The 23,291-nt window shown below is 41.7% G+C and overlaps 1 protein-coding gene across 1 annotated transcript in view; it reads left to right on the top strand.

Annotated features, from left to right (window-relative positions):
* LOC133440735 (NACHT, LRR and PYD domains-containing protein 12-like) overlaps positions 1-23,067 on the top strand; it is a 239,256-nt gene extending 216,189 nt beyond the window's left edge. Inside the window, exons 9-14 of the mRNA XM_061718052.1 lie at positions 3,293-3,466; positions 6,410-6,583; positions 21,113-21,286; positions 21,476-21,649; positions 22,352-22,398; positions 22,529-23,067. Coding sequence (XP_061574036.1) covers positions 3,293-3,466; positions 6,410-6,583; positions 21,113-21,286; positions 21,476-21,649; positions 22,352-22,398; positions 22,529-23,067 — 1,282 coding nt within the window. The remainder of the gene's footprint in view (positions 1-3,292; positions 3,467-6,409; positions 6,584-21,112; positions 21,287-21,475; positions 21,650-22,351; positions 22,399-22,528) is intronic.
* The last annotated feature ends 224 nt before the right edge of the window (positions 23,068-23,291 follow it).

Below are 23,291 nucleotides of genomic sequence, written 5' to 3'. Positions count from 1 at the left end.
CAGCTCTCAGTCCTCCAGTCTGACAGAACTGGACCTGAGTAACAACCACCTGCAGGATTCAGGACTGAAGAAGCTGTGTCCTGGACTGGAGAGTCCACACTGTCACCTGGAGTCTCTCAGGTCAGAATCCACCAAGTGTTCAACTGTTGACCGTTAGAACTGTTTGTTTGGTTGTTTTATTAGATCCCCGTTAGCTGCTGACCTTTAACAGCAGTTTATCTGGGCTCTCATCAGAATCATCAGCTGAACTACAACATTATCATTAATTAAAATACATAAACATACATGCTCACAACTCAGAGACAACAGACACTAGGACACCTGCTCAAAGTAAAAAAATACAAAGCTCGACTCAAGGAGCTGATTGAAGGACAATGAAACACTGAGACCAAGGTTTGAATTTAACTGCAGTATATTGTTAAAATGATTAAACAAACATTACAAAAAAGACACAACATATAACATAGAAAAAAAAAGACAGTGACTAGATTAGTCATTTCAAGTATTAGTATTTAGAGTTTTCAAATGAGTAGTGCACTTTTACTTCAGTTCTCAACCACAGTCAAAGTCAGTCAAGCCAAGTCAGGAAAGTCCAAGTCAGGCTTGAGCCTGCCTTGGACCTGCTTATTGAGTTCTGGAACAAGAGTTCAAATCCTTCCTGCAGGTATTCAAGCTTCAGGGTTGGCTCGCCATCCAGTTAGATCAGTTCAAAGAAATTCAAAGCTTCCAATAAAGCCTGACCAATGCAGGATGAAGCCCCATACCCCACAGCAATAATCTTCAATGATTCAGCACCTCAGCTGTGGGAACTAATCCAGGTGGTTTGCAGATTTCCTTCAAGGCTTGAGAGGAAATGTTTGGTGATGGGGGCAGCAACAGTGTGCCTGAGCAAATGAGTGTGTCTGGGCTGAGCAGGTGCTGCTCATTTATTGAGAGTGGAGGATGGTGCAGTGTGGAGCCTGCATCCATTGGCCCAGGGTTTAAAGGCCGTTTCCAGTGGGAGTGTCTAGACAAAGGGTAGTGGGCGTGTCCACAGGTAACAAGATTCACTCCACACTTTTCACCAGGGTTACATTAACTTATTCAATAACACATTATGGTCATTATGGACCTAAAGGACATGTGGAGGAGAGTGGACCATACAACTCCAGTTCTTAGATCTTTACACTGGTTTCCTGTCTGTCCTAGAATAAATGTTAAATCCTGCTGCTGGTTTATGAATCTCTGAATGATTTTGGATCAAAATACATCTCTGATCTCCTGGTCCATGATGGACCAACCAGAACCCTCAGGTCGTCAGGAACACGCCTACTATCTTTAACCAGAGTTAAAACCAAACATGAGTCAGCGTTCAGCTTTTGTTCCTCACCTGAAGAACAAACTCCCAAAATGCATCAGGGATGATGAAACTCTTTATTAACTTAAGTCAAGTTGAAAACCTTTTCATTTACTTAGGTCTGTCTGTCTTTAATTGCTTCTTTTAAATTCCTAACTTTTTTTATTCATTTTTTTAAATCTTTTTATTTTAAGCCCTGTGAGTTGTCTTGTACATGAAATGTAATACACAAACTTTCCTAAATAACCTCATCATTTCTCTTTAATCTCCTCTGCAGGTTGAATGGTTGTAAACTCTCAGAGAAAATCTGTGCAGATCTGTCCTCAGTTCTCAGCTCTCAGTCCTCCAGTCTGACAGAACTGGACCTGAGTAACAACCACCTGCAGGATTCAGGACTGAAGAAGCTGTGTCCTGGACTGGAGAGTCCACACTGTCACCTGGAGTCTCTCAGGTCAGAATACACCAAGTGTTCAACTGTTGACCGTTAGAACTGTTTGTTTGGTTGTTTTATTAGATCCCCGTTAGCTGCTGACATTTCACAGCAGTTTCTCTGGGGTCTCATCAGAAACATCAGCTGAACTACAACATTATCATTAATTAAAATACATAAACATAAATGCTTACAACTCAGAGACAACAGACACTAGGACACCTGCTCAAAGTAAAAAAATACAAAGCTCGACTCAAGGAGCTGATTGAAGGACAATGAAACACTGAGACCAAGGTTTGAATTTAACTGCAGTATATTGTTAAAATGATTAAACAAACATTACAAAAAGGACAACATATAACATTGAAAAAAACAAGACAAAGGCCTTTCAAACAGTGACTAGATTAGTCATTTTAAATACGAGTATTTAGAGTTTTCAAATGAGTAGTGCACTTTTACTTCAGTTCTCAACCACAGTCAAAGTCAGTCAAGTCAAGTCAGGAAAGTCCAAGTCAGGCTTGAGCCTGCCTTGGACCTGCTTATTGATTTCTGGAACAAGAGTTCAAATCCTTCCTGCAGGTATTCAAGGTTCAGGGTTGGCTCGCCATCCAGTTAGATCAGTTCAAAGAAATTCAAAGCTTCCAATAAAGCCTGACCAATGCAGAATGAAGCCCCATACCCCACAGCAATAATCTTCAATGATTCAGCACCTCAGCTGTGGGAACTAATCCAGGTGGTTTGCAGATTTCCTTCAAGGCTTGAGAGGAAATGTTTGGTGATGGGGGCAGCAACAGTGTGTCTGAGCAAATGAGTATGTCTGGGCTGAGCAGGTGCTGCTCATTTATTGAGAGTGGAGGATGGTGCAGTGTGGAGCCTGCATCCATTGGCCCAGGGTTTAAAGGCCGTTTCCAGTGGGAGTGCCCAGTCAAAGGGTAGGGGGCGTGTCCACAGGTAACAAGATTCACTCCACACTTTTCACCAGGGTTACATTAACTTATTCAATAACACATTATGGTCATTATGGACCTAAAGAACATGTGGAGGAGAGTGGACCATACAACTCCATTTCTTAGATCTTTACACTGGTTTCCTGTCTGTCCCAGAATAAATGTTAAATCCTGCTGATGGTTTATGAATCTCTGAATGATTTCAGATCAAAATACATCTCTGATCTCCTGGTCCATGATGGACCAACCAGAACCCTCAGGTCGTCAGGAACACGCCTACTATCTTTAACCAGAGTTAAAACCAAACATGAGTCAGCGTTCAGCTTTTGCTCCTCACCTAAAGAACAAACTCCCAAAATGCATCAGGGATGATGAAACTCTTTATTGACTTAAGTCAAGTTGAAAACCTTTTTATTGACTTATGTTTGTCTGTCTTTAATTACTGCTTTTAAATTCTTAACTTTTTTTTATTAATTTTTTAAAATCTTTTTATTTTAAGCCCTTAAATCGTCTTGTACATGAAATATCATACACAAACTTTCCTAAATAACGGCATGATCTCTTTTTCTCTTCTCTCAGGTTGAGTGGTTGTAACCTCTCAGCGTACATCTGTGCAGATCTGTACTCAGTTCTCAGCTCTCAGTCCTCCAGTCTGACAGAACTGGACCTGAGTAACAACCACCTGCAGGATTCAGGACTGAAGAAGCTGTGTCCTGGACTGGAGAGTCCACACTGTCACCTGGAGTCTCTCAGGTCAGAATCCACCAAGTGTTCAACTGTTGTCCGTTAAAACTGTTTGTTTAGATGTTTTATTAGATCCCCGTTAGTTGCTGATCTTTCACAGCAGTTTCTCTGGGTCTCATCAGAATCATCAGCTGAATTACAACATTATCATTAATTAAAATACGTAAACATACATGTTCACAACTCTGAGACAACAGACACTAGGACACCTGCTCAAAGTGAAAAAAAACAACAATATAATCAGCACAATGACATTATGACTCTACATTCCTTCTTTTTAAAGTCAGGATTTACAATTTCTCATCACACTCTCAAACAAGATATTAAGAAAAATAAAATACATAGCTCAATTTAAAAAGAATACATTTTTTTTCCCTTTTTCAACAACACAACAACTTTCTGGACAGTGTGAGATAGAACAAATAATCATCTACTGTTCACATTTTAACACCCCCCACCCCCTTCAGCAAAACTACACACACAAACACAAAAGAAATAGAGGAAAAGGAAACAGTCTCAAATACGATAAACAGATGAATAACTCAATTCTTAACAGTCCATTTTATTCTCCTGAGTAAACAAAAATAACTTGAGCTTCTTTTTAAAGCTTATCATATTATCTAAACTCCAAAGGTCTGGTAATTCACTCCACACCACCATCGCTCTGTGATTCATTGTCTTCTGTTTTAAGTGACTTCTACATGGAGGCAACAGAAAATGACCTGCTGATGTCCGACTTGACAAATGACTGCGTGTGTGAAAAAAATGATAATCTTCTATAAAATGTTTCTGGTGTTTTAGTCATAACTACTTTATTGATTAGACTCATCAATGAATATTGCCTCCTACATTCTCCACTTAACCAGGATGGATGGATATTCATTATACTTCCATTGGTCTGATAAAGGCGCTGAATGACTCAGTCAGCTGCTTTGTTCTGATTTACCTGCAGCCTGGCCAGGTTAAAGGAGCTTGCGGCTGCTTTTAAGAAATGAGACTCTCTATCGCCACCCTTCACCACGACGGCCGTTGGGGGTACTGCAGCCAACAGTGAAGCCGGCACAGGAGAACGGGGAGAACGTGCATGCAGCGTCATGTGACGTCACATCCGCAGCCCAGCGCGGGAAAATCGGGACCGAATTGCAGCACATTTTGCAAATAAAAAAAACAGCCTCAAGCTCCTTTAAGTTTGGTTTTACTGGACCAAATCACAGAGCAATAATCTAGATTTGACAAGACCGATGCGTGTATCACCTGTTTAATCAAATCATTAGGCAAAAACTTCCTGCAGTGTTTAATCACAGCTATACCTCTAATCATTCTCTGCACTATTTGATCAACTTGTCTATTCCAGGTCATTTGACTCTCTACAACATCCCCTAATACCTTCACTTCTGTTACTTGCTCTATCACTACATCATCCATAGTTAAGCATAGCACAGGGTATTCTCTTAATAAATGTTTTAAACCTAAAACAGTACACTTTCTCTTCACCTGATTTCGGATCAAAATACATCTCTGATCTCCTGGTCCATGATGAACCAACCAGAACCCTCAGGTCGTCAGAAACACGCCTACTTTCTATACCCAGAGATAAAACCAATGATGAGTCAGCGTTCAGTTTTTGCTCCTCACTTGTGGAACAAACTCCCAGAATGCATCAGGGATGCTGAAACTCTCTATAGCCTTAAGTCAAGTTGAAAACCTTTTTATTGACTTATGCCTGTCTGTCTTTAATTACTGCTTTTAAATTCTTAATTTTTTTATTCTTTTTTTTAAATCTTTTTATTTTAAGTTGTCTTGCCTTTGAGTTGTCTTGTACAGTAAGGGCCAAATCCACAAAAGGATTTCGCGGCTTTTGCGGCCGCTAAACCGGTGCAAATGAGACAAAAAGAGAGCGTCTAATTCACAAAGCACCTGCAAAGGGCGAATTGCACCACAAACTGCGCTGCCAAGCAACTAGTGTCATGGTGCGCCTGTGCCATTTGCATGCATGTAAATTAGGTAATATTCATACATTCGCCGCAAAATTTTACATCCGCCTTTCTATGCAAATAAGCCTCATTGCAAAAACCGTCTAATTCACAAAGGCCAGCACTATTTGCTACACGCAAAAATAGTGGAGCAAATACCGTCTTTTCGAAGCGTGTATTAACTGCGTGCAAACTCACTCCTCACTCCCCGTCTGTCTCTGTTTCTCTTTCTTTTCAATATCATTCAAGCCTGTGTGATACTGAATGATATTAAGGGTGAAATCTACAGTCAGACATGACTGTAGACAGTCAGATCAAGTGGGGTTGTGGACTTATCTCGGATTTAAAAATAAAAATAACAGGACGGAGCTCAGGATTCATCCATACATAAGGGGCTGCTTTATTACAAACAATTCCACCATATAAACATATAAATCTAGAATGTGTGTGTTTAACAGCTGACCTGTAGGTGTGTGTAGCAAAACAAAGAACATGAATTACCATCAGATCCTGATCTGATCCCGATCCGGTGTTAATGAAGTGACCGGTGCTGTGCCTTGTGCGTAAATGCGCACAGCCTCTTAACATTTGACTTTTCATTAGCTTATGTCATACATGCGAAATACTAGAGAAGAACAAATACGTGAAAGTTGAGGCTGTTGTGCTCTCTGCAGTTTTCATTATGGACCAATCTGTGTGCTGAAATATGGAGAACACTGGAAACAGCTCCGCTCACTTACTCAGACAAGGGAAAATTGCACTCAGCTGCAAAACTTTATGGGCGTGTTTGCGCCGGTATATCATTAAAGCAAAGTCTTTTGTGAATAGGACCTTAAAGCAGGGCAAATTGCGGGCGCAAATGCAGCGCAATTCACAGCGCTATTTGCAGGCGCAATCTATTCTTTGTGGATTTGGCCCTAAATTTTATAAAGAAACTTTCCTAAATAGCCTCATGATCTCTCTTTAATCTCCTCTGCAGGTTGAGTGTCTGTAACCTCTCAGAGGACATCTGTGCAGATCTGTCCTCAGTTCTCAGCTCTCAGTCCTCCAGTCTGACAGAACTGGACCTGAGTAACAACCACCTGCAGGATTCAGGACTGAAGAAGCTGCGTCCTGGACTGGAGAGTCCACACTGTCACCTGGAGTCTCTCAGGTCAGAATCCGTTGAGTGTTCAACTTTTGACCGTTAGAACTGTGGTTGATATTGAAAGATTGTTGATGTGTTTCTGCTGATCTTCTGACTCTTCCTTCAGCACCATCATCAGGTGAACATAAGGACAGAGTCAGCTTTAGTCTCAGAGCAGTTCTCTCAGTGTCTCTGCATGTGTGTTGTGTTGTTTTGTGTGTCTGCAGGCTGTCAGGCTGTCTGATCTCAGAGGAAGGCTGTGCTTCTCTGGTCTCAGCTCTGAGTTCCAACCCCTCCCACCTGAGAGAGCTGGACCTGAGCTACAACCATCCAGGAGAGTCAGCAGTGAAGCTTTTGTCTGCTGGACTGGAGGATCCCCGCTGGAGACTGGACACTCTCAGGTATGAAGACAGAAAGACATCAGTGTGCTGGTCTCTTCATGGTGTTGTGGACATCATCTTTGTGGCTCTCTGGATTTTGCTGTGGCAATTTTTCTTAATTACACAGTAAAATACAGATACCTGAACCTGACATGTGGATGCTAGTCCTCTTAGAGGAAGGTATACATTACAAAAGAGATATGACCCTTTCATCTGCATTTACATGTTTTATATCTCCCTCTTCTCATCCTGTTCCTTACAGCTGTTGGCCTTTTGTTACAAACCATATAATGTCTGAATTTCTTCCATGACACTTTGAGCAGAGATCTTTGAGCAGATGGAGCTACTGCAGCTCATCTGGTGCTGAAGCAGAGCTGATAGATGTAGTTCACAAGTCTGAGCCGTTATTGACCCAGTAAACATTCCAGAACCACAGCAGTGTGGTTTTCAGGCCCATCACAGCACAATAACAGCTGCACCTTCACTCATCCATGACATGGTCTCCTCCTGCTGCTGATTCAGTAAAGATGAAATCAGATGAAAATAATGTGTTGAAACTGTGCTGAAACGTGACGACCACAGGACAGGACGTCAGAGATGCTGCATTCAAGTGCATCTGTCCAAGTGTCGGACTGTTCCTTCATCAGTGTGTGAGAGCCATGTAATGTCCATGTTTGCTGAAAGAGACTGAGCTGGTTTGACCCCCCTCCTCCTTTCAGGGTGGAGCCTGCTGGACAACAATGGATGACACCAGGTCTGAGGAAGTGTAAGTGTGTTTTTATTTCATTTCATTCTTCTCACTGTCACATTACTCATTCATGAGTCTATCAATGATCAATGACAGATCAATAATAACTGCAGTTCTGTTGTTTGTACTCTTCATCAGACTCCTGTCAACTCACCATCGACACAAACACAGTCTACAAACGCATCAAACTGTCTGACGACAACAGGAAGATGATGTTTGTGAAGGAGGATCAGTCATATCCTGATCATCCAGACAGGTTTGATTTCTGGGATCAGCTTCTGTGTAGAGAAGTTCTGACGGGTCGCTGTTACTGGGAGGTCCAGAGGAGAGGAGATGTTTCTGTATCAGTGAGTTACAGAAGAATCAGAAGGAAAGGAAACTCTAGAGACTGTAGGTTTGGAAAGAACGACCATTCCTGGAGTCTGGACTGTTCTGATGATGGTCAGTACTTTGTCTGTCACAATAACAGACAAACATCTTCCTCCTCCTCTTTCTCAGTCTCTGACAGAGTAGCAGTGTATGTGGACGTTCCTGCTGGAACTCTGTCCTTCTACAGCGTCTCCTCTGACAGACTGATCCACCTCCACACCGTCAACACCACATTCACTGAACCTCTATATCCTGGGTTCATGATCTGGTCCAATCCTGGTTCTTCAGTGTCTCTGTGTTGAGTTCAGTCTCCAGAGTCTCCTCCTCTGTTGGACAGATAGTTGAGTCTGTACATGTCTGTCTCTGTTTCCATCAGAACACCTGAATCACATGTTGGTGAAACTGTTCTGAATGATTCCTTGGAAACTTCTTCCTCTTCATGTCCTTTAAAGGTGGAAGCTGCTGTTATTCCAGGATCCTCATGTTGTTCTTCTGTCTGTTTCCAGTCAGAGCTTCACAGTGAACAGCTGTTCACCTGTGCTTCCCCAGCCCAGCTCCACACCTGGTTTCCCTCATCAGCAGTTCCCCTCATATATCGGCCCATTTCCACCTTCTAGTTTGCTAAATTGTCGAGTGTTTGTGCCTCACTTTCCAGCGTTCCCGATTTCTGATCAGTTTTCTGCCTGCCTGCCTGTCTGTCTGCGTCCCTGCCTGATTCTGGTTTTTGGATTTTTGCCTGCCCCCTTGGATTGTTTGCCTGATCTGCCTGACTACCCGGTTTTGACCCCTGCCTGCCTTTGACCCTGATTAAAGCCTCTTGGACTCTGATTCTGTTTGGTGTCGTGCATTTGGGTTCTCTGTCTTTGAGCCGTGACAGAAAGGGAAGTGGGTTAGTGCTGTGCTATTGCTGTGCTGCTGTACTCTGACATTTGGGTTAAATAAAAGTTGTTCTAGAAACATTTTTTTTTATCAAAATTCCAATGTTCCATAGGGAGATTTGTCTTCACTGGCAGTAAATTTCATCAACAGCAACAATAAATGACATGACAAAGGCCCCTTCAATGACAGGACAAAAGCAGACAGACAGCTTAGCTGTTTAGGGAAACTATGGCTGTTTGTAGAATTGAAGGTCATCTCAAGATATTAGGACACTGATGGACTGTTTGATGACTTGAACTGTAATCAAGAAAAAACAGGAAATATCAGCGTTGCATACCAAATGAAAACTGACATAATGGAATAATAGTGGAAAATAGAATAATGGAAAATGAGTAACTGTTGTCCTGCATTGCTGGTTTTTGAATAATGTTTCCAGAGGATTATCAATACATCTGCCATGGGAAACTTAGTGGGAACCGCTACATAAACAAAAAAAAAAAATACTCTTTCAGTTTCCATAGAGGTATTTTATTTTTATAACAAACATTTGGGCCAACTTTTAACACTGCTCAAAAATAATGATAGAATTACAATTGATCAAGTAATATATATATATATATATATATATATATATATAAATATATATATATATTATATATATATATATATATATATATAAATATATATATATATATATTTATATTTATATATATATTATATATATATATATATATTATATATATATATATATATATATATATATATATATATATATATATATATATATATATATTAGGGGTGTAACAATATATCGTGCCACGAAATTTCGCGATACAAAAACGTCACAATACGTGTCGTGGAGGTGACAAACTGTATCGCGATATTGGGTTATTAATATTAATCTATTGTGTTGACCAGAAACGCGCATCCGACCGCGGCCGCGACCACGACCGCACCTCGACCCACGGACCAAAATCTTACTCCGCTCAGAAGAAACTAGTCCCATTTTGTGGTCCCGTTTTGAGCTCTGAACTTTTACTAATGTAAGTCTGGTGTAGAGTTAAGCCTTACCTTATTAAATTAAACCTTTTTCTGGTCGTGAGTAGGATAAACACGGGGACAACTTCTGCTGAGCTCCAGTCAGTGTACTTTAACGTCCGTTCAACAGCGTAGGATTTTAGAACATCAACACAGCACCTAGTGCCGTACTGTGGCGTATCATTCCGCCCAATCTAAAACAGACTAATCACTACAGATAAACTGACTAGTGTCATTATAGTCCCTGATTTACATCAGAATATAAAGAATATATTTATAAAATAATGAACCCTGAATTACCAAAATAACCTTCTTAACAAAAATAAATCTCCTCTTACATTTATAAGGTGAGCATGAATCAATCTTTTTTATGATGTAAAATTGTATGTATTTATTTACTTTTATTTATTTATTTAATTTTAGTTGTTAAATTAGAAAGAAAAAAGTCAAATCATACATGAGAGAAACGATTCAGTTTGTGGCAAAATATTTTTACTTGTATGAAACTGAAGATGCATAATGCAAACCTGACATTTACTTTTAGTTCAGTTTGTGGAAAATGGTTGGCCTGGCTTTCTCTTTAAAACTTAAAGGAGCTGTATGTAAGAGCAATAATAAAACGAATCATAAAATGACCCTGATATGTCAACAGACATTTAAAAATCATGTTCATTTCAAATACTTATGTCACTGACAACAGCACTCAAGCCAGGATATTCCAGTTTAAAAAGAGGAGTTGCAGCCCTCAACTGATGTTTATGTTGTCATTTTTTGTTTTGGCCTGAAGCTCAGAGGTGGACAGAGTACTCGACCCCAGTACTTGAGTAAGAGTACAAATACTACTGGTCAAAATTTACTCCGTTACAAGTAAAAGTAGCTCAGTCAAAATATTACTCGAGTAAGAGTAGAAAAGTACTTGCTTTTAAAGGTACTTAAGTATCCAAAAGTAAATGCTTTTAAATGTACTTTAAGTAAAAGTAAAAGTAAGAGTAAGAGTAAATTTCTTATTTTCCACGTCAGTAAATTACTATATTTTTTCTAAATTAATTTAAGGATCTTTTAACTCTTGTTTCTGAGAATTAACTCTTTGAAACCAGTTGCACTGATGTGCTGCTTTTAGAACCACAATGTTATATAAAACCTGCAGAAACACCAAAAACAAATCAAATGAATGGGATCATAAGAGGACAGCAGATGATGCAGAGTTTATTAACAATCATGAACTGAAACCAAATGAACCTGCACCATCCAACTAAGTCTGGATCCCCCTCAAAGACCACTGCTTTACAAAAAACTACATCTCTGCTTTCAATAACTCAATGTTGAAGTCACTTAACTTTACAGGAAGGACATGTACCAGTACAATATAGCAATATAGAGCATAACAAACTGTCTACCCATTCAGCCATTCAGAGGCTTGACGTATTTCCGCTTTACGTACATCCCAGTGGAGAGCGTGCACTGTGAGAGGTCTCCTCCTTTGACAAAAACAGCTTGTGTCCAATAGGATTTTAGGGAAGAAGAAAAAAGAGCAGACCTGAAAGTAACGAGTACTTTTCAGCCTTCCTAGAAATTTACTCGAGTAAAAGTAAAAATATTTGTCTTGGAAATGTATTCAAGTAAGAGTAATAAGTACCAAAGAAATCTAATACTCAAGTAAAGTACAAATCTTGTGGATATGTACTTAAGTACAGTACTCAAGTAAATTTACTCCGTTACTGTCCACCACTGCTGAAGCTCCACCCTCCACCTATCTCCCAATCACCAAGTCAGTATTGTTTCTGAAGCTCCACCCTCCACCTATCTCCCAATCACAAAGTCAGTATTGTTTCTGAAGCTCCACCCTCCACCTATCTCCCAATCACCAAGTCAGTATTGTTTCTGAAGCTCCACCCTCCACCTATCTCCCAATCACCAAGTCAGTATTGTTTCGGCATCCGGGTTGCCAGCTCGGCTCTAATTATCGCAGCCATGGCAGCCTACGTTCCTGCTGCATTCTGCAGCCTACCTGGCAAACTCTGGTCGGGGGAAGGGGGGGAGGGTACACGCCGCTCAACAATATTTTGAAAGTGACTGCAGTACCAGTTTTGGCCATTTCTTACAGACGGCTCCTTTAAACAGTTATAAAGCATTACAAACTGTAACAATAGGGCAAACACACAGCATTGTTTTGTATTTTGTGTCTTTCAAATAAAATACTTTTTTTTCCAGTCATATGTTCCTCATTCAAGGTTGTTAAAAAAATACTGCTATAATATCGTATCGTATCGTTATCGTGACCTCAATATCGTGTATCGTACCGTATCGTGAGATTAGTGTATCGTTACACCCCTAATAGATAGAATAGATAGATAGAATATATATATATATATATATATATATATATATATATATATATATATAGATGTTCACCTAGGTGCATAGAATTGTTTATTTGTTTTTTTTCTTTATTTTTCCTACATTTTCTACATTGTAAGTTCTTGTTTTATCTCTTATATATTTTGAATTTCATGCTTTTGAATGCAGAAACCTCAAAATGTTACATACCGGTATTATAAGTTTGGGAATGATCATCCTACGGATGTTTGAAAACAAAGTGGTAGCCTATATAAAGGAGCATAAAATTCAACAAAGAACACAATTTAAGTATTTCCTTGTTAATGTATTGTCTTTCTTTCAATCTACCCGTACCAGCGCATCCAGTATGCCAGGCTCAATCGCCGAGTAATTTCATTTTTGTAAGAGCGTGTAAAATGATGGTATCCTGAGTTAAATATTCCAGCTGTGTTATGACCATCTAAGATCACTTTCCATTTTGAGCATGATGTCATTTCATTTTTGTAAGAGAGCGTATAAATTGATGGTAACCTGAGCTAAATATTTCAGTTATATGATCACTATTTACTGCAACGTTTTTGTTCAACTTGCTGAAATTGTTTAAATTTTGTGGTCATAAATAAATGAATAACCAAATTACTGCCTAACTGGTTTGTGTTGGATCTAAAACTGTCTTGCTAGTATTTACATGTATGCATTTTTGTTAACATAGGGAATCTTAATTCAAACACTGTACTCAGATTAAAGAAAAGCAAGTCTTGTTTATTCAACACCAGCAGGTCAACTGAGGATTTGTCTAATATAAAATGAAAACAAAAGAAATTGAACCTCAAATTATGAATCAAAAAATGAAGAAAACGACATTTTGTCCACCATCTTCCCAAAAACGTCAATTAACTTAGATAACTGGTCATGCCTCTTCTTTTCCCTCTCCTCCTTTTCATCCAGCTCCCTCAGCCTCTTTTCCTGTCTTTAGTCTTGAAGAAAGTCCAAAACTTCATTTGTCCTTTTTTTGGTTTTCTTCCCTCCATTTGTTGGTCGCTCCCTGTTTGTAAAGGAAATAATAGGGCAGTTGAAAAATAATCACGGGACAACAGTTTCTGAATTTAAATCAATTCAATTCAATTCAATTTTATTTATATAGCGTCTAATACAACAGAGTTGTCTCTAGACGCTTTCCAGAGACCCATACCCAGAACATGACCCCCGAGCAGTTATTACATAAACAATGGCAGGTAAAAACTCCCCTAGTGGGAGAAAAACCTTAAGCCAAACAGTGGCAAGGAAAAACTCCCCTTTAGGAGGGAAGAAACCTTGAGCAGGACCAGGCTCATAAGGGGGGACCCTCCTGCCGAGGGCCAGACTGGTGGGTCAGGGACGGCAACAGCACAGCAGGCAGGTGGAAGCAGCAACGGGATGACCAGGGGTGGGGACCGCAGGCCAGCACGCAGCTCCCGAAGCTCCGGCCCAATCAGCAAGTCCCAGGTTGGGGTGCAGGGTTGGGGAAAGGTTGAGAAGGGGCAGGGCCAGGGAGAGGAGTCTTGACGGACAAACCTCTCCCCCGCCTGCCCGGGCCGTTACCCTGCCCCTCTCACTCCCACGCTGCAGGTTCCGGTGTCCGGCAAAGGATGCTGCAACATGGACAAAAGAGAGAAAAGGGAGGAGAAGGGGGGGCCAGCACAAGAAACTACAGCACAAGAAACTACAGGAACAACTCTGAACACACTCCTTTTTCTGAACACATTATTCACTGGCTACTCTCAGGATGGAAGGACCATTTCACCCAGTATAACAATAAATGTTTTTGAATACGATCAAAGACTATACCTTTTAAGTGAGGTCACACCTTGGGAAGAATGGCCCTCAAAGTACACATCTTATCAAAATCCAACCAAACAAAGGAGTATTTGAAAGATACCTGCAGTGCCTACCACCAGTGGGGTAGCATAGTGTTAAGAGTCTTAAAATTGATAAAAAGTCGAGAAGAACCAGACCTGACTCCGTGTCAAGGTACCCCATCTCCATGAGACAGGGTTGCTTGATATATATATATATATATATATATATATATATATATATATATATATATATATATATATATATATATATATATATATATATATATATACATATATATATATATATATATATATATATATATATATATACATATATATATATATATATGTATATATGTATATATATATATATACCGTATTTTCACGACCATTCGGCGCACCGACCCAAAAGGCGCAGTCTACACAGACGGAGCTGCACACACGCGCCGCAAAACACACATGTGCTGCAGAACACACACACAAGTGTGCTCATTTAAAAATATCAACATTTGGAAACACTGACTGTAGTCTCCGTCCTCTTATATGACTCAGCAGTGACCTAGTTGAGGTGTCATCCTGTCCCTTAATGAATTCTCTGAATTGTCCAATTTCATCCAAAACATTCTTCTAGATCACCTGGACGGAGGTCTATTATGGAGATAGATGGAATATTGTTCAGAAATCCAAATGTGTGCTGAACATGTGTGTAGGAGTTATCCCTCCGATCCATTTCAGCAAGGAGATGATCTATGGCAGCAAACACTGTTGCTCTGAACCTGTCACGGCCCAACTGCTCACAGTCCCGTTCAGTTGATTCATCTGACAACCACCGGACTTAAAATACCCTGTTAGCTGGACCTGGACCTGGACCTGGACCTGGACCTGAACCCAGCTGTGTGTCCTTGAAGAGCGACCAGTCAAATGATAGATATATTAACTTTAAAGGAGACCATCGTTCTGCTGTAAATAGGTGTGCGTATCCAAACGCTGCCAATGATTTATGTTTAATACTTTTTAAATAGACTGAATATTTTTATCTGTATTACTTCTTTTTAATATAAATTGAATATTTATATTTGAACTTTTGTCTTCTATCAGGGTCCATCAGAAAAGAGACTCTCTTGAACATGAACCCAGCTGTTTGTCCTTGAAGAGCGACAGGTCAAATTATAGATTAATTCACTTTAAAGGAGACCAACATTCTTCTTCAGAAAGGTGTAATGTATTTAAACGCATTAAATGTATTTAAATCAGTCCTCATGTTAGGAAATGTCCATATGTTTCTTCCTGAGTAGATCCATGTAGTCCTGGACCCCTGTGGTCCTCCATCACCTGATGGTGATCTGAGCTTCCTCCTCATACTGTAGATCTTCATCTCCTGTCAGGAGCTTTTTACTCTGGTCGACACATCTGGAGGTCTTACCTTCCAGAGGACTGATCCTGATGATGATCCAGAGTTCATCAGCTGCTTCATGTCTCCATTAGTTGTCCATCTTCTTGATCTCTTATCCTTTCTTGGAGCAGAACTGGATCTTGTGAATATGTGAATGAGCAGAGCTCTAACTGAGGTCATGTGTTCTTGTTGATTCAGCAGGACTAGTAAACATTCACCACAACCAGTCCTCTGATGGACTGTCCTCATCCAAACAGAACTTCATGGACCTTCAGCTTGTGTTTGTCTCTGTGAGGACAGACATGATGTGAGCTAATTCTTCCTGGTTCCTCCACAGAGTGGACCAGCAGAGCTCAGAGCCTCCCAGCGGTCCGTCTGTCCAGCAACATCAGACACAGCTGGACTCCATATTTCTGGTCTGTACATGAACAACAACTGCTTCTCCACCTGTTCTGTTGATGTTTGTCTCCATGCTGGACTCTGGAGACCAGTGGACTGTCAGTCTGTCCAACATGGGTCTGATGTTTGTCTCCATGCTGGTCTCTGGAGACCAGTGGACTGTCAGTCTGTCCAACATTGGTCTGGTGTTTGTCTCCATGCTGGTCTCTGGAGACCAGTGGACTGTCAGTCTGTCCATCATGAGTCTGATGTTTGTCTCTGTGGTTTCAGTCTGATTGTGTCCTTCATGTGGTCTTCTGTTCCAGCTACTGGAGGACAACATTGTCATGTTTGTGAAGAACGAGCTGAAGAAGATCCAGAGGGGTCTGAGTCCAGATTACCCAGAATCCCTAGAGCATCTGTTGGAGAGTGAGGATGAAGAGCAGGGGAGGAGCAGCAGAGAGGCGTTTGTGAAGATCACAGTGAACTTCCTGAGGAGAATGAAGCAGGAGGATCTGGCTGAGCGTCTGCAGAGAAGTAAGAGGATTTCTATGAACATTTAAGCTGCTGGATAAATGACCCAGAATGCCTCAGGAGATGAACAACATTCACAGATCAGCCACAACATTTGCCCCCACATGGTACCACCCCCCCTAGAGTAGCACCTTCCCTGTGCAGGACAGCATAAATATGTTTAACTGACCAACACCACAAGATAACTGGAAGATTTTAGTCCTAGTTTTCCTCTTCCAGGAATCCTGCTAAAATCCAGATTGTCTTGATGGTTCTAAAGATTATTTTATCAGATCATCTTCTGGTGTTTTCAAATCCTAAACCTTGAAAATCCCCTTCACAGACACCACGACAATAACTAGAACACAACAACACACAAACCTACGACCCATCAGGGCTGTACTGCTAACATCCTGGTACTAGAAACTCCAGAACCCCAGATGTTCTTGTCACTTCCACATCCTGAATGTTCAGGTGTTTTGGTGGTAAAAGTGAATCTACTCAATATTGGACAGCTCATTGTAACGTTAGAGTTGATCAGTGTTGGTTCATATTCCGATTCTTTAGGAGAATTAAGTTGAACTTTATGAAACACTAATTGTTTTTTTTTCACTTTTATTCAGGTACTCTTGCTAAAGTTTGTAAAAAGCGGCTTAGGTCTAAGCTGAAGAAAAAGTCCCAGTGTGTGTTTGAGGGGATTGTTAAAGCAGGAAACCCAACCCTTCTGAAGCAGATCTACACAGAGCTCTACATCACAGAGGGAGGGACTGGAGAGGTCAACGATGAGCATGAAGTCAGACAGATTGAAGCAGCTTCCAGGAAACCACACAGAGCAGAAACAACCATCAGACAGGAAGACATCTTTAAACTCCCACCTGGAAGAGATGAACCAATCAGAACAGTGATGACGAAGGGAGTGGCCGGCATCGGGAAAACAGTTCTAACACAGAAGTTCACCCTGGACTGGGCTGAAGGCAAAGCCAACCAGGACATCCAGTTACTGCTTCCATTCACCTTCAGAGAGCTGAATGTGCTGAAACTCAGAAAGTTCAGCTTGTTGGAACTTGTTCATCACTTCTTCACTGAAACTAGAGAAATCTGCAGCTTTGAAGAGTTCCAGGTCGTGTTCATCTTTGACGGTCTGGATGAAAGTCGACTTCCTCTGGACTTCCACAACAATGAGGTCCTGACTGATGTTACAGAGTCCACCTCAGTGGATGTGCTGCTGACAAACCTCATCAGGGGGAACCTGCTCCCTTCTGCTCGTCTCTGGATCACCACACGACCCGCAGCAGCCAATCAGATCCCTCCTGAGTGTGTCTCCATGGTGACAGAGGTCAGAGGGTTCACTAACCCACAGAAGGAGGAATACTTCAGGAAGAGGTTCAGAGAAGAGGAGCAGACCAGCAGGATCATCTCCCACATCAAGACATCACGGAGCCTCCACATCATGTGCCACATCCCAGTCTTCTGCTGGATCACTGCTACGGTCCTGGAGAAAGTCCTGGAAACCAGAGATGGGGGGGAGCTGCCCAAGACCCTGACTGAGATGTACATCCACTTCCTGGTGGTCCAGGCCAAACTGAAGAGGGTCAAGTATGATGGAGGAGCTGAGACAGATCCACACTGGAGTCCAGAGAGCAGGAAGATGATCAGGTCTCTGGGAAAACTGGCTTTTGAGCAGCTGCAGAAAGGAAACCTGATCTTCTATGAACCAGACCTGAGAGAGTGTGGTATCGATGTCAGAGAGGCTTCAGTGTACTCAGGAGTGTTCACCCAGATCTTTAGAGAGGAGAGCAGCCTGTACCAGGACCAGGTCTTCTGCTTCATCCATCTGAGTGTTCAGGAGTTTCTGGCTACTCTTCATGTCCATCAGGCCTTCATCAGCTCTGGAGTCAACCTGCTGGAGGAACAAAGAAACACAGAGACTGACCTCTATCAGAGTGCTGTGGACAAGGCCTTACAGAGTCCAAACGGACACCTCGACTTGTTCCTCCGCTTCCTCCTGGGTCTTTCACTGGAAACCAATCAGACTCTCCTACGAGGTCTGTTGGAACCAAAACAAAGAAGTTCACAGAACAATCAGGAAACAGTTAAATACATCAAGAAGAAGATCAGTAAGGATCTGTCTGCAGAGAAAAGCATCAACCTGTTCCACTGTCTGAATGAACTGAACGCTGGTTCTCTGGTGAAGGAGGTCCAACGGTCCCTGAGGTCAGGACGTCTCTCCACAGATAAAATGTCTCCTGCTCAGTGGTCGGCTCTGGTCTTCATCTTACTGTCATCAGAAGAAGATCTGGAGGTGTTTGACCTGAAGAAATACTCAGCTTCAGAGAAGGTTCTACGGAGGTTGCTGCCGGTGGTCAAAGCCTCCAAGAAAGTTGTGTAAGGACGAACACGGACACATCTGTTTTAGTTACAATCACATGTTGTGTTCTTGGAGGAAACCAGTTAAATTCACTGTTTAACTAAGTTCAGGTTCATGTGGGACCAGAGGGGTATTCCAGGAAGCAGGTTCAACAAACTCCGAGTTTGAACCTGAACTCCCAGTCGACTTAAGCGGATATGAGTTAGTTCAATCAACTCTGAGTTTGTTAAAGGAGGCAGGATTGAGGCAGGATTTATGAAAAAAATGCGTATATGTTTTAATTTTTCTAGTAATAATGTCAGATGAAGCGTTCCAAACAAAAAAGAATGAGCCCTCTTGCGTATCTCTCCGTTGCCTTGAACAGGCTGTGTGGTGCAAAATGTGCTGCAATTCGGGGGCCGAATTTCCCGCGCTGTCCTGCGGATGTGACGTCACATGACGCTGCATGCGCGTTCTCCCCGTTCTCCCCGTTCTCCCGTGCCGGCTTCACTGTTGGCTGCAGTACCCCCGACGGCCGTCGTGGTGAAGGGTGGCGCTAGAGAGTCTCATTTCTTTAAAGGAGCCTCATGCTCCTTTAAGCTCGAGGTAAGCGCGTGCGTGAGGGAAATAAAAACCCATCATCAGTAGAGCCCTGATACAACGATTCACTATGGCAACAGGCGACAACAAATGATCCACATACTTTTTCTATTTTCTTTTTTTAAACTTTATTTAACATTTCAATTTACAAAATCCCTTTGAGGAAACATTAGTTTGCATCTGAAGATCCACATACCTCACGCCACTGGTGTTAGAAGTGTTAATACGTGCGTATGGCGAGTATGAGAGCATGTTTCGAAAAAACAAAAACAGCTGCAGCAGTAAAGGAGAGAATTGGCGTGGGAGAAAGTTGCTGCAGTCAATGTGTAAGTTTGAATGCAGTATTCATTTAATATTTAAGCACACTGTCTTATAATATTACCGATGAAAACAGTGGTGGAATGGTATTGAATGCAATTTTATTGTCATTTAGATCAGGGGCAGCCGCCACACCTCGGCTTCAGGGGAAAATGTAAATGTTTTTTTAATTTTTTTTATATTTTATTACTCTGTGTCTATTTGTATTGATTTATTCTATTATTAATACATATAAAATAACTACAAATGCATATCAGAAACACATGATGGATTTCATTAGGTATTATCTTTCCCAACACTTGTACCCCCCTCATATCTTGAAATGTGATGTCCAAGTGTCCCTGAAAACAGTGGTCATTAGGTAAATCTTGTTTTTAGCGCGCTCTGCAGTGTTACTAACTTACAAAAATGAAAAGGAAGCAGACAACCACTCAATTTAAAAAAAAAAGAAAGAAGGCAAGTGATGGTCCAATGTTGCCCCAGCAGCAGAAGATATTAACGAGGCTGTCAGCCACTGATGGATTAATTATGCAAGTTCATTTTAAGGTAAGATATCAAATCACCCTACCCTCTTATAAATCAGTTTAAGAGAAATATACTTTTTTTTTACTTTCTTTCTCTTTCTGTTTTCTGCTCCCTCCCTCTCCTTTTTTCATTTGGATTTTAACTGTTTGAAGTTAAACTCGGATGTCCCTGTGATATTGTTGCACTGACATAGTGAATAGAATATGTTGCGTTTGTTAGATACGCTTTTTCTGCTCTCTCTGCCGCTTGCTGTCCGTGGTGCAGAAGACGGATGCGTATTGCGTAAAGGCCCATTGGCTGAATTGATGCCGGATTTCCCTCATCTCAGGCTTAAAGGAGCATGAGGCTCCTTCTAAGAAATGAGACTCATTAGCGCCACCTTCGCCACGATGGCCATCGGGGGTACTGCAGCCAACAGCGAAGCCGGCACGGGAGAACGCGCATGCAGCGTCATTTGAGGACAGCGCGGGAAATTCGGGCCCCGAATTGCAGCACATTTTGCAGCACACAGCCTGTTCAAGGCAACGGAGAGATACGCTAGAGGGCTCATTCGTTTTGGTTTGGAACGCTTCATCTGACATTATTACTAGAAAACGTAAAATGTATACGCATTTTTTTCATAAATCCTGCCTCAATCCTGCCTCGTGCTCCTTTAACAAACTCAGACTTTTCACTAAACCCGCTTCCTGGAATACCCCTCAGTTCTTATCAATGATTCATCTGAGGAAACTTAACATGCAAAGAAGAGAAAGGCAGCTATCAAAATGATCAATACTTATTGATTATTAGTTGAAATAATCAGCATTCATGGGTTTTATATAATTTATTTCTTTGTTAAATGACATTATCAACTTTTAAATAACCTCATGATCTCTCTTTAATCTCCTCTGCAGGTTGAGTTTCTGTAACCTCTCAGAGGACATCTGTGCAGATCTGTCCTCAGTTCTCAGCTCTCAGTCCTCCAGTCTGACAGAACTGGACCTGAGTAACAACCACCTGCAGGATTCAGGACTGAAGAAGCTGTGTCCTGGAGTGGAGAGTCACCACTGTCACCTGGAGTCTCTCAGGTCAGAATACACAAGTGTTCAAGTGTTGACCGTCAGAACTGTGGTTGATATTGAAGGATTGTTGATGTGTTTCTGCTGATCCTCTGAATTTTCCATCAGTGCCATCATCAGATGACCATGAGGACAGAGTCAGCTTTAATCTCAGAGCAGTTCTCTCAGAGTCTCTGCATGTGTGTTGTGTGTCTGCAGGCTGTCAGGCTGTCTGATCTCAGAGGAAGGCTGTGCTTCTCTGGTCTCAGCTCTGAGCTCCAACCCCTCCCACCTGAGAGAGCTGGACCTGAGCTACAACCATCCAGGAGAGTCAGCAGTGAAGCTTTTGTTTTCTGGACTGGAGGATCCCCGCTGGAGACTGGACACTCTCAGGTATGAAGACAGAAGGACATCAGTGTGCTGGACACTTCATCATGTTGTTGTGGACATCATTTTTGTGGCTCTCTGGATTTTGTTGTGGCAATTTTTATTAATTACACAGAGTAAAATACAGATACCTGCACCCGACATGTGGATGCTAGTCCTCTTAGAGGAAGGCAAAATTACAAAAGAAATATGACCCTTTCATCTGCATTTACATGTTTTATATCCCCCTCTTTTCATCCTGTTCCTTAGAGCTGTTGGCCTTTTGTTACAAACCATATAATGTATGAATGTTTTCCATGACACTTTGAGCAGAGATCTTTGAGCAGATGGAGCTGCTGCAGCTCATCTGGTGCTGCAGCAGAGCTGATAGATGCATGTCACAACTCTGAGCCGTTCTTGACTCAGTAAACATCCCAGAACCACAGCAGTGTGGTTTTCAGGCCCATCACAGCACAATAACAGCTGCACCTTCACTCATCCATGACATGGTCTCCTCCTGCTGCTGATTCAGCAGAGATGAAATCAGATGAAAAGAATGTGTTCAAACTGTGCTGGAACGGGACGACCACAGGACAGGACTTCAGAGATGCTGCATTCAAGTGCATCTGTCCACGTGTTGGACTGTTCCTTCATCAGTGTGTGAGAGCCATGTAATGTCCATGTTTGCTGAAAGAGACTGTGCTGGTCTGACCCCCCTCCTCCTTTCAGGGTGGAGCCTGCTGGACAACGATGGATGACACCAGGTCTGAGGAAGTGTAAGTGTGTTTTTATTTCATTCACACATTCAACCATCTTCAGACTGTCACATCACTCATTCATAAGTCCATCAATGATCAATGACAGATCAATAATAACTGCAGCTGGGTTGTTTCTTCTCGCCATCAGATTCCTGTCATCTCACCATTGACACAAACACAGTAAACAAAAACATCCAACTGTCCGACAACAACAGGAAGATGACGTGTGTGGAGGAGGATCAGTCATATCCTGATCATCCAGACAGGTTTGATTACTGTCCTCAGCTGCTGTGTAGAGAAGTTCTGACGGGTCCCTGTTACTGGGAGGTCCAGTTGAGAGGAATAGTTGAGATATCAGTGAGTTACAGAAGAATCAGCAGGAAAGGAAACTTTGATGACTGTAGGTTTGGAATGAATGATCATTCCTGGAGTCTGTCCTGTTCTGATGGTGGTTGGTACCAAGTCTATCACAATAACAGACTAACATCTTCCTCCTCCTCTTCCTCTTCCTCAGTCTCTGACAGAGTAGCAGTGTATGTGGACGTTCCTGCTGGAACTCTGTCCTTCTACAGCATCTCCTCTGACAGACTGATCCACCTCCACACATTCAACACCACATTCACTGAACCTCTCTATCCTGGGTTCGGGTTTGGGAAAAAGACTGGTTCTTCAGTGTCTCTGTGTTGAGTTCAGTCTCAAGAGTCTTCTGTCAGAGAAACTGTCTCTGTTGGACAGATAGTTGAGTCTGTACATGTCTGTCTCTGTTTCCATCAGAACACCTGAATCACATGTTGGTGAAACTGTTCTGAATGATTCCTTGGAAACTTCTTCCTCTTCCAGTCCTTTAAAGGTGGAAGCTGCCGTTATTCCAGGATCCACATGTTGTTCTTCTGTCTGTTTCCAGTCAGAGC

The sequence above is a fragment of the Cololabis saira genome, chromosome 3, assembly GCF_033807715.1.
Source record: "Cololabis saira isolate AMF1-May2022 chromosome 3, fColSai1.1, whole genome shotgun sequence".
Lineage (NCBI taxonomy): Eukaryota > Metazoa > Chordata > Actinopteri > Beloniformes > Belonidae > Cololabis > Cololabis saira.
Note: the sequence above shows the minus strand (reverse complement) of the source record. Positions and strands in the feature narration are given on the sequence as shown.